General features: G+C 37.3%; 1 protein-coding gene across 5 annotated transcripts in view; it reads left to right on the forward strand.

Annotated features, from left to right (window-relative positions):
• Positions 1 to 11,722, forward strand: part of LOC121307485 (myomegalin-like) — a 52,976-nt gene extending 41,254 nt beyond the window's left edge. For 4 of the 5 annotated variants that reach the window (XM_041239661.1, XM_041239664.1, XM_041239663.1 and 1 more), the window contains 13 exons: positions 1,070 to 1,159; positions 1,804 to 2,136; positions 2,950 to 3,075; positions 3,746 to 3,862; positions 4,399 to 4,588; positions 5,056 to 5,177; positions 6,651 to 6,911; positions 7,360 to 7,500; positions 7,941 to 8,206; positions 8,304 to 8,450; positions 9,109 to 9,247; positions 9,725 to 9,771; positions 11,546 to 11,722. In XM_041239661.1, the coding sequence (XP_041095595.1) occupies positions 1,070 to 1,159; positions 1,804 to 2,136; positions 2,950 to 3,075; positions 3,746 to 3,862; positions 4,399 to 4,588; positions 5,056 to 5,177; positions 6,651 to 6,911; positions 7,360 to 7,500; positions 7,941 to 8,206; positions 8,304 to 8,450; positions 9,109 to 9,247; positions 9,725 to 9,771; positions 11,546 to 11,584 (2,018 nt within the window). In that variant the 3' untranslated portion in view covers positions 11,585 to 11,722. The remainder of the gene's footprint in view (positions 1 to 1,069; positions 1,160 to 1,803; positions 2,137 to 2,949; positions 3,076 to 3,745; positions 3,863 to 4,398; positions 4,589 to 5,055; positions 5,178 to 6,650; positions 6,912 to 7,359; positions 7,501 to 7,940; positions 8,207 to 8,303; positions 8,451 to 9,108; positions 9,248 to 9,724; positions 9,772 to 11,545) is intronic. The other variant, XM_041239662.1, reaches the window with a different exon arrangement.
• Positions 11,723 to 11,751: the final 29 nt, after the last annotated feature.

Below are 11,751 nucleotides of genomic sequence, written 5' to 3' on the forward strand. Positions count from 1 at the left end.
TTGAAATGATTGAAAAGGACACTACAATGAGACTACAGGTTTACAAATAGGAGTTGTTCTTGCAGCAATAGGGGTGGAACAAAATAACAGGCCTGACTGCTCCTGATCCTTTTAAATAATATGCTTAACTGAGGGGGGTTCTGAAACCCAAGACAGGGTTGAGATCTAGTGCGAGTGTCAAACCCTCTCTTTGTACTTGATCATGATTTCTTTACTGTGGGAATGAGAATTTTTAAACAACTTAAGTGGAATGTTGTGGTTTAGAGCTAGCTGATTGGAATCAGTGAGAATCTCCACTAATATGGTAATCAGATTCCAATGTTGACAATGTTTCTTTATTTAAACCTTTTGATTTAAAAAAAAAAAAAAACATTTTGGAATTCAGCTTTTAAAAGTGTTTCCATTCTGTTAATATTCATTGTTGGAATTCAATCGGTGCCCTTAACAAAGAGCACTGAAGACCAGGTTGGTGTTGTGTTTCCTTAAGCACTTAAATACATTATTTATTGCCGGTGTTCTAATCCATAAATTGTTTCCTTCGAAACAATGGCTGCTGTTATGGCAGTGGGCTGACAGTGACATGCGAGAGGACACAGGGAGGTTTATATTGGAAACATTCATTACTTCCTCTAGTGAGCTAGTATTGAGATTAGAAACTGGTTATCAGAAAATGGACCTAGAGCAAGATAAGGCTATGCGTAATTTTTCTTCACGTGGAAAATGGAAGAAAATATTTAAGGCTGCAAAAGATGAAGGCAAAGGTATTGTACATGGGTGGCTGTTAATCTCAGTAAACATTGTAGAGTGCTTGAAGAAAGGCACTTTTTTTTCTGATTTAAATATATTAAGTAAAAAAAAAGTGCATTTTTGTGGGATCTGCCATTTTTCAAACTGGAAGTAGTTTTATTATAACCTGCCATTCCTATAATAAGTATATCTGTCTCTTTTCAAGCTAAACTTCAGAGATAGTGAAGGTATCTGTTTGGCATGTACTAAAAAAAGTACTTTGTCTGCTGTTGTTGAACAATAATGTGTGAGTCATCCTAACCTTGGAACTTTGTGGTTACAGGGACAAAACTGCCTTACTTTCAGCAGGAGACTGCACAGCCACCTGGTATTATCAGTGCCTCCACTGGGAAAGCAGCTGTTCCGGGTAAAGGTGTGTATTTGTAGAGCTCAAACGTAACGACGTTGTCTGAAAGATTTTTAAGTATTGGATAAGCAAGGAGAATCACTCAAGCCTATCTTTGGAAAAATATAAACTTGTCTCATTTGGATCAATATTTACTTGGAATAAATTACCACGTCATTATTTATAATCCTATCAATATTGATCAACATTTGTTTCTTATTGTAGCAATTTTATATTTTCTTATTTCTATTTTTAATGCTAAATTCTATAGAAATTATTTGTAAGGGTGTTTTGATTGTAAACATTAGCCACGTTTAGAATTTTGCCTTAACGTTTAACTGCTGCCAGACACATGTAGGCCAGCTATAGATGTTAGCCTTTGTGTTTACATAGTAGTAAGTGTACAGTGTATGTCAATTTATTTTATATTCATTATTTCTTCAAAATATTTCCCATATACAAATGAATTTTGTATACTTACAGTCTTATAAAAACATTTATGTGTTGCAGTAATTTATAAAAGTGATGGAGGCTTTTAAGGTGGCTTTTCTTATTGGTCACAAACATTCCCAATATATTACTGTTTAATCAAAGTTTTTTTTTTTCTTTTTCTTTTTTAAGGAAATTAAACAAGCTAACAACCTAGTTCTGTCATTCAACCTTTTTTGCAGAGAATGGAGCTGGCAGTCGCAGACAGTCACAGACGCTGCTCTCCACCGACACACCGATCTTGGAAAATAAAGGCAGCCTGCCCCAGCAGCAGTATTTACAAGGGCTGCAGAAAGAGAACAGCTTGTTACAGGAGAAGCTGAAAAACAGCGAGCAGCTGAATGAGACTCTGCGCACCGAAGTGGATCTGCACCGCTCGATCATCAAGAACAGAGAGGACACCGGGGGAGAGAGAGGCTTGTCACCTAAACCTCTGGACAGGTCCTCAAGAGAAGACAGGGCCAGCACAGGACTGACAGAAAGCAGGAATGAGCCGTCTGGACTGGTGAATACAGGTACTTTCTCAAGCATGTACTTGGCAATTAAGGTAAAACATGTAAGAAATTAAACTAAGTAGACTGCTTTCTTTTAGTTTTTAGCAGGTGTTTAGTTTATAAATGAGGTCATCTATAACAAAGTCTAGACTTATGCACTTTTTTCCAGATACTTTAATTTACGAAATGCATTATGTAGAAATTTATAGAAAAATGATCAGTGTTTTTCTAGATATTCCATGTAATTGTGTAAATTACATTTTGTCTGTATGGCCAGTATTACACTGTCCTTCTTCTTTGGACTCGCCAATTGTAAGCCTGGCTCACCACTGCAACCCCCCGCACTGCCTTGGGAGAGACAAAGACGAACACACGTGTCCTCCGAAACGTGTGCCGTTAGCCGTCTGTTTCGCAGTGCAGCTCTGGGACGCTTGTAGACAGGCACCTACCACCCCCCCCCCCCCCCCCCCCCCCCCCCCCCCGGGGCAGTGCTCAGGCAATTGTGTTGTGTCCCCTGGGAATTCCCGAACACGGCCGGTATTGGAATAGCCTGGCTGTAGTGCGCATCCTGGACTCCACGTGGAGTACCTTTACCAGATGCGCCACTTGGGAGCCCTTATTACAGTCTTTTGTTTATTTCAGGAGTAAAGAACTAGAAACAGTTGAGGTTTCTGTTTTCTGTGAAACGCTAATCTCCTTGTAGTCACAGCAGTTGAAACACATCTCGCTCTTCTTTGCTTCTGGTATTGACTGAAACTTACTATGCCGTAAGATATGGCTCAGAAGTAAGTGTTCATACATGGCTTTGCTTTTATGTTGCTGCTTTCCATACAGACCTGCTTGCAGAACATCTTCAGGAAATCCGTAGTCTGAGGCAGCGCTTAGAGGAGTCCATCCGAACGAATGACCGGCTAAGGGAGCAGCTTGAGCGCAGGCTGGCCGAAGCTGAACCGGACCCAGGTTAGCTTTTCTTCTGCCTATTGCATCCCACAAACTTCTTTCAGGATAACTCGACCCTTCGTCTATAAGGTTATGCTTCAACCCTTTGACCCTAACATGTCACATGATATTCCTTACCCCCAAAAAAAGCATTCCTGATCATGGGTTCTCTTGGAGAGACACTATTCATTATTTCCAGCCCATGCATGCATACATACATGTTCTTTGCAGGAAGACCATTAAAATAAATAAAACATTACCATTAACAGAGAAAATAATAAACAGGACTGTCTACAAGGAAAGTATTGCTTTAGTAGTCATTATCGAATACATTGTGCGCTGTAACTTTGGACAGCCGACAGTAATTTGAGTTCTCCATAGGAATTGCATTCAATTTCTAAATTCTAAATGTCACATTGCAATGGTCTGTGTAGTGTCTACAGGTGCTTTTATGACATCTGAATTAACAAACTCCTAAAAACCTGATCTGATATTCCCAGGAAGTTATAAAAGGATTATAGAATATTTGTTATGGATCTTATTAAACAAAAGTAGCCGGCACACACTTGATTGAGGATCTAGTAAAATACATGAAAATAAGTAATACAGGAACGTTTTTTTCAGTACTGTTGCTGCACAAATTGTTTCCTGCTATAAATGTAACTGAGTATTGTTTGCTTTTAAACTTCAGCTTCTACGAATATATTTATCAGCGGATCAGAGGAGAAAGGACAGCTGGCCAACGAGGTCCATTTCCTCTGGAGACAAAACCAGACACTCAAGGACCAGCTATCATTGGGATCGAGAGGTAAGAGGAACCAGCTTCCTAAAACAAAGGGGACTGTAGCCTGTTTCTGGGGCCAAGAGTGTGGTCTGTGTGGTTTCATGCTACAATGTTTAATTTACTGAAGACAAACAACAGATCATGTCCATTTTCTACTATGGTGTCTGTGGATGACAACAAAGACCTCCCCCTAAGTCTGTAACACCTTGAAGGATTGCTTTGATTGTTTATAGCTTTGGTTGCTGTAGTTCTATTGTGTTGTACAATGTTACACATTAGCTGCTGAGCTGTTACGTTTGCAGTTGTCAACAGAAGACATAGACCTGATGGGACTACAGCAACAATTGACAAAGGACCTACACACATGTCCTCTTAAATTGTCTAATCACATGATTTGTAATGTAATTGTAAGCAAGTAAAATTAAATTGAACTTTGATTTGCAATATTGCATGATCCTGATTTTGGTCTGTTTTTGAATCCATACATGGTTCATGATTATTTAAAGCAACTTTCTTATGTTTCAAGTTGTTTTCCTGGTTCTGTATTTACTTTTAAACAGATAAGCAAAAGGAGAATGAAAAGCTCAGAGAGTCCCTCGCAAAGAAAAATTCCAAACTGGAGTATCTGCGAAATGAATACGAGCATGTAAAGAAGGAGGGCGTCCACCTGGAAAACAAATTCAGAGGGAGTCTGGAAGAAAACAAGCGCCTGAAAGAGGTGCTGCACCACAGTCGAGATGAAATCAACAGGTGACAAGCTTTACTGTTTACAGCAGCTTTTATTACAGAGCTCTTAAAAACCTTGAATAACCTTTTTACTTCTGCAGGTGGAAGCAGGAGCTATTTTGGTTCACATTAAGTTACATTCTCAAAGCTCTTTCCTTCATATTGTTGCCTCAGTTTATTCAGAAAGGAAAAATATAATCAATGCAGTTACTAAACCAGAATGACCATTTCATTAGGGGGTTGTAAACAGTCTTGGGCTGTTTCTTATTCATTTTAGAAGATGATGTAATGTGTGGTTTGTTCCCTCATTAAGTTTTCTGATCTAGCAGGCCAGGCTGAAGTATTGAATAATACAGTATACAGTCATTGATTCTCATTATGTTTGTCTCAGATTGAAGTAGTTTATTGTAATCACTGGTGCATGCACTTCAAACTCCCAAGCTATCCAGTTTTTAGGGCATGCATGTTAATGATTCCCACGGGTGTTTCAGGTTGCACTCTGAAATAGGCATACAGAGGCAGCAGCTTTCTGACAGCCAGCATCTCCTGCAGTCCCTCCGAGTGGAGCTGCAGGTATATGAACAAATGAAGGTAGCCAGTGACAAAAGGACAGGTAAGGACACAGAACTGCTCGACTTTGTTTGCATATTTTAAATAGAGATAATTGTGAAAATAAGTGGTCGGTAGGGCTCTATTGGCCTAAAAGGTTTAACAGCTGGGGTTTAGTGTTTAAACAGTAGCCAAATGTTACATTTTTAGAAATTGTGTTAGCTGCATATCTGTGCCAAAATAGAATGTGTAAAGGCCATTGCACACTGGATCCGTTCCGTCATTTGAAATAGTCGTGCGTCAATCCATTGTACACTAGATGTGTTAATATCATACTTCAGAGCGCTGATGTGCAGTGGAGGCTTTGTAGTAAATATACCTAGTTTCAGTATTTTAATAACAAAATACAATTCTGTTGTACATAACTTTGAACACAAAAAAATGTTAAGTGTAGTATAAAGTTCAAACGTTTGTTCATTATTAAGTTTCATGTTTCTATAATGAATATCATTCATGCCCAAGTCCGTGGCAATGTCTTTCCATGTTTTCCTTTTTAAATTTTTTTTTTAAAGTCTTTGTAATCGTTGTTGGATTTATCATAAAGTAATTTTTGTTTGGCGACACACACAATTAGTTTTTCCATTTTATTCAGGGAACTGCAAGAATCCAGGTATCTTTCCAGTCGTTTTTCATTGGTCAGTGCAATTAACACACATCAAATCCGATCAAATTGAACTTTCCTTGATTTCGTGGGTTTGCAGCTATCCTGAATTTCTAGGAGTACGCTGTCGAAACTGACAGGTTTCGTTATGTTGTATTGTTGTCTATAGCAGAAACACTACTAGGAAGTGTATTTTGAGAAGTGAAAGCATGTTCAGCTCGCAGGTGGTAAAGCAAACTAGATGCACTTCTGTGATGTTGGAACTCACTTTGACAGTAGATACAAGTAACCCTCTTTCTGTCCAGTGAACCGTCAGAGTTTTAAAAAATAAACTTCCCATTAAAGCCCTTAAGTTTGAGTGCTTTGCTACATAATGCTGTTCTGTGAATAATTTCATATTCAAATGATGACTGCACTCATTCAGTCCTGGCAGGCATTAAATGATGCAGCAGGAAACTAATTACGATATACTAAGAGGTTCAAGACAGGAGTGCGATTTAATGGGTGTTTAAAAAAAATAATCTCCATAGAAATGTACGCGTTAATCTCAGAAGTTAACTGTGATTGACAGCCCTATTATAAATATACATTCAAAGTCTCATTTTATAGGATTTCAGGTTACAACGCAGCATTTAAATATTAAGAAGTATAGTGTATACTTAAATTTATGATTTAGCATTTGAAGCTAATGAGCAGGTCTATTTTTATTTTTAAGTTTATTTAAATTATAAGTTTAAAAAATCAAACACTTAGTTTTTATGGTGTCTGTAATCATTTTGCGTTCTGAATACTGCTACACAAGTATTTTTTTTTTTTTATAGTCTGTGTAAGGCGCCTTTGACCCACATGTCTAAATGATATGTTTTTGTCTCTTAGTTTCAGATGCCACATCGGGACAAACGCAGGACATGTCAGCACCCAGCCATGGGCCACTTGACTTGAGTGAGCTGTTGTCTGAAATCCGTCACTTAAGAATCCAGCTCGAGAGGAGCATTCAGACAAACAATGCGCTGCGACAGAGGCTGGAGGAACAGCTGCTGAGGGGGCAAGGGAAAGTGGAGGGATCCCCTTCAACCATCAACATCAACTACCTCCTGAGCGGAGAGCAGAGACATTCCGTCCTCAGCAATTATGGAGGTATGATGTCAAATCATGTTGTCAACTCCGCTTGTTTTCATCAAAAACAACAAAGTGTATACAATCATTTTACACATTAAAATACCAATGACCTACAACAAGAAGTATGTTTTTTTTATTTTATTTTATTTTTTTAACCAAAACTTTTTATACAGTTCTATTTCAGAGCAGGAACAAAAATTTGAATAAATTCTGCTTGGAATGTATTTACAGACCAGAAAGACCATATTTAGTTTGTATGGAAGGAATTAAAAGTTGAATAAAAAATGGATAGGGCAGCAAATGACGTTAAAGCTAAGTGTCATTGTTTAATTCAATGTGATGAGCTTTGTGTCTTGATGCAGACCTGTTGTAATGGTTATTATGGTTGATACATGCTCCTAAATGACCTAATATTTAAAATAATAAGTAAAACCGTTCTCTCTCTTGTCTTGTCGCTGTATCCCAGATAATGGTTCTAAATCGCCAGCACAGGATGAAAACTTTCCTCATCCTTCTTTCCATGGATCTCCAAAATCTGGGAGGTCTCCTCCCAACAGGGATGGTGCAAAAGCATTGCACAGTGACTATTCAGGTGTTTTTATAAGCGGTAATCGGTGTCCTTGGCTGGGGGTTGGATTATAACTAAGGGAGCTACAGTTGAATGTGTGCATATTTCATCACTGCTAAAATGTTTTTAAACTAAATCGAGAGCCATCAGTTATTAAAGTAAATTACTTTGCATTGCATCGTACATTTTATCTACAAAACTTTTCCATGTTGGTTTACTTTCCTTTAAGTAAAATGACTAGGTTTTAATTCAAAGTAAGTAAATATCTAACATTGCATGTTATAGTCTATTACATAGTAGTCATAACAGAATTGAAATGTTGCTGTTACAAATTGTGTGAAATAGTGGGGGCTTATTTTACTACAAGAGATTTTGTTTTTGTAATATATGGTACTAAATTATACAGATATTTGAAAATAAAAGAATATTCAAACTATGTTGGTCCCAGCACTACAGTCTAATAATATTGATTTTTCCAGAAATGAAACCCCATCCAAAGGATGAGCTGGACTCTGCGTCACAGTGCAGTGGCAGCTCTGCTGACAGCACCACACATACTCCCTCTCGTCTCGTCCCAGGACATCGCTTATGGGCGAGCAGAAGCGGCCGGCATATACTCGGCTTGATCGAGGATTACAATGCTCTCCGCAAGCAGATTTCAGAGGGGAAAATGTTAACCTGTGGAATGGAAAGTAACCTCCAGGAGTGCTTCCATACCATTTCACAGCAAGGGGCAGAATCGATGGTATAGTAAATGCATTTTGGTAGACCAGAGTAGAAGATGAGTTCATGGTAAACTACTGGATTTCACTCCAATGCTCAAATCTAATGTGTCATTTCAGGTACTTGATCAACGGTTCTTAAAAGGCTTCTCCTCAGATGTTAATAAAATGCAGCAGATTCTGGAGGAAGCCAGTCGTTTGCTGAAGCTGCTGTGGAAGGTTTCACTGCCAGCTAACACATCCAACAGCAGCAGCCAGAACTGTCAGGTATACACACTTAGGGAAGCCTGTTACAATAAAAGTGCCCTTTAGAAAGGAAAAGTGAAGCATGAAATATTAAAACAGAATAACAAAATGTAGGTTACTCAATTCCAGGAAAAGACCCCTCCCTGCAATTGCAACATTCAGATGGTAAATTAGACTCAAGAAACTGCACCAGGCACAAATATGTGTCATGGAAAACAAGTGACGATTTGATTTGTTTGTTTTAAAATCATAAAAAAATATTCTTAGTTCAGTTCTGTTGTGTTGTGTTGTTGGAAGTAGTTTGTAACAGGACAGCTAATGTTAGGTTGGAATAAATGTTCAATAAAACTGATAATAATGTTCCTTAAGTTTTGGATATTAAAGCTATTAAAAGAAATGTTGGTGCCACATTATACAAGTTTCAGTCATGACAGGAAATACTTTTTAAATATAGATGTGTGCTTCTCAGTACCACTGCAAAACTGTGTTACCTATTATAGTCTTCCTTAGTTTACCAATAATCTCAAACATTTTCATACCACAACATTGTTGCATGACCACAAAATCTACTTCCGTCAGACAATTTCTTATTTGACATGAAATATGTAACTAGTTTGATTCGGTATTCATATCCTAAAGTCACAGCCATCCTTTTTAAATGTTTTATTTTATTAATTAGGACGAAATGATGAGGACTGAAATTGCTAGACTGCGCAGCAAACTGTCCCAGCAGGAGAGGATGCTGAACGGAACAGTCAGGCGCCTCCGATCCACCAATCGACTCAAAGAGGGAATGGAGAAAGTGATCATTGATCAATGTGAGCAACTAAAAGTTGTGTTAAGATGCTTTTCAATCTGACTTTTTGAATATTGTACCCACTATAATATTGATTACATTTCGGCCTGTACCTTCACCAGTGCACTCAATAATAAATAAAACAGCATTTTCCTGAACCAACTCAATTACCCTCTGTCTGATTAGGGTCATCAATAAATGTCATTCTCAAAAAAGTTATATCAACTGAGGTAGGTTGAGACCACCAAACTTTCCGTTTTGAGACAGGTTTGAGCACAGACCTACAGAAGTAAAGACCAGGAAAAGGTAATCATATTTCATAGACCCTGATTACCAAAGGTAACATTGGGTCATCACATAGTGCTAATCATGGTCTGTGAAACCAGCCACTGATGTACCAATGCCCTGATTTACAAACTAGACAATTGATCTGGAATGTATTTAATTGAGTAAAGAGTCACTCCTTTATATTCATTTTCTTTATTTCTCATTTGAACAGTGGCGGTGACCCACAATGTGTTGAAGAAAGCTAGAGGTAATTTAGAGGTGAGTTAAAAGTGTATATTTGTCGATAGATCTTAACAATAATCAAATTTATTAACATTCACAATGTTTGGGCACTTACAATTTAGAATATTTTTTGAGACCAACTGGCACAAATAATTGTCGATATTAATACATCCCAAAAACTTGATTTCTAACTAGCTAGATAGAATATTATTGACTGCAGGGGATGAGTGTGTAAATTTTTGGTTCATGGCCCAGACTATTCAGTTCTGAGGGCACTACTGTATATGGCAAGCTTAGAGACCCTTCTTCCGAATGTGATTAAACTTGGTTGGTGCGTTCCTTAGCACAAGTTCATGGGTAGAAGAATCTAGCTCATAGTTATGTATTGACTGATTGGGCTAATGAAGTCAAAATTGTTGACTTTTGTTAGAAGCATTAGTTGCTTTTATATTGTCCAAAACAATCCTATCCTGGAGACTTAATGCTGAATAAATATTTTAGTATACCAGAATAGATATGTGTGTGTTATTTTATGTATTTGCATATATATATATATATATATATATATATATATGCAAGCCATCTCACAAGTGTAATGGTACCCCAGTGTATCAATTTACTAGGAATAACAACCACCTGTTAAATACCATTTAACCCCGTGTTCACAAAGTAGTGGTCTTCCTGAATAAAAATCATTCCAGCTTTAAATAAACTTTTTTAATAATCAGGATGTGCAGTTGTACCCTAAATGTCATCCAGTTTCAACCAATGCATAAAGTCAATGTCCCTTCTTACTTGTTAAGTGTTTATCTTCCTAACTTCACTTTAAACACTTCACTGCTTTGGTTCTGTGGCTCAAACCTCTTCTCTGTAATGATTTCCTTTTTTATTTTCATACAACCTTTTCTTCTGTTATCCGAGCCATTGCAGACTAATTATTTCACAATTTTTGGCCTTAAAGGCTTTCCAACGCCCACTGAAGGTTAGTTTTTTGGTTTAATTAGGTTTTTGATTTTTTTTTTTTTGTTTGTTTGTTTTTGTTTTTCGTGCATGTTGGCGTGACCTTTTTGTGGTAAAAATAATTTTAAAGATTTGAAACAGCTCTATTGTATGGTTTGCTTTTGAAGTGGAACCACGTGCTAACATTCAGTTATTTAAAACCACAACCATACATCTTTGAGTTGTGTGGCAATGTGTGTTTCATTCCTTTAACACAGTATATTGCTTTAATCCACCTGTACAGTTTGATTGTGTGTTACCTATTCTAAAGCAATATATGTTTTGATTTGGTTAGAATTACCAAGAGAACAGATACATTTTTCTCATACATGCATATACATACACTGTCATGAGCAGGTATACACATATCCCTTACTGCCTCCAGGGGTTTGTTATGTATCTGCTGTTGATTAACAAGATGCACATTTTATTGGTTATCAAGGATAGGGGTGCAAAACGTCAGTCCTCAGATTCCATTGATTATTATTAAACATTAAACTGTTTCGGATCAAGATAGAAATTGAATGGGTTCAAGTAATCCAGTTTATAGCTGGAAAGAATACCTAAACGTAATGTTAAAATTGGCAACAAACATAAATCTGAAAGAAACTATTTGATTCAACAAGTCTCATGTTAAAATGGTTTCACCAATACGGCAAAAAAGATCTCCCATTTCACCTACGGATTTGTGGTGTATTTCACAAAGAATGTATGGTTCAGATTGTGTATTGTGTGTACAGGCTATTGCAGATTCAGGTAGTTTTACTATTAAACAAGCATTAACTTGGTTTGATGGAACTTTTCTTTACAGATTCAGCCCCTACAGGAAGCCTCAGTAAATGCAAATTAATCTGTGGGATCGACAAAGCTGCCTTCAAATGTTTTTACAGCAGACAGACCTGTTCATCTGTGGATCAAAAAATTGACATTTTAGAATCTTCCCAATGGAGCTATTAAGACTTTGTAAGATGTCACCAAGATGGGATATATATATATATATATGTGTGTATATATATA

The sequence above is a fragment of the Polyodon spathula genome, chromosome 56, assembly GCF_017654505.1.
Source record: "Polyodon spathula isolate WHYD16114869_AA chromosome 56, ASM1765450v1, whole genome shotgun sequence".
NCBI lineage: Eukaryota > Metazoa > Chordata > Actinopteri > Acipenseriformes > Polyodontidae > Polyodon > Polyodon spathula.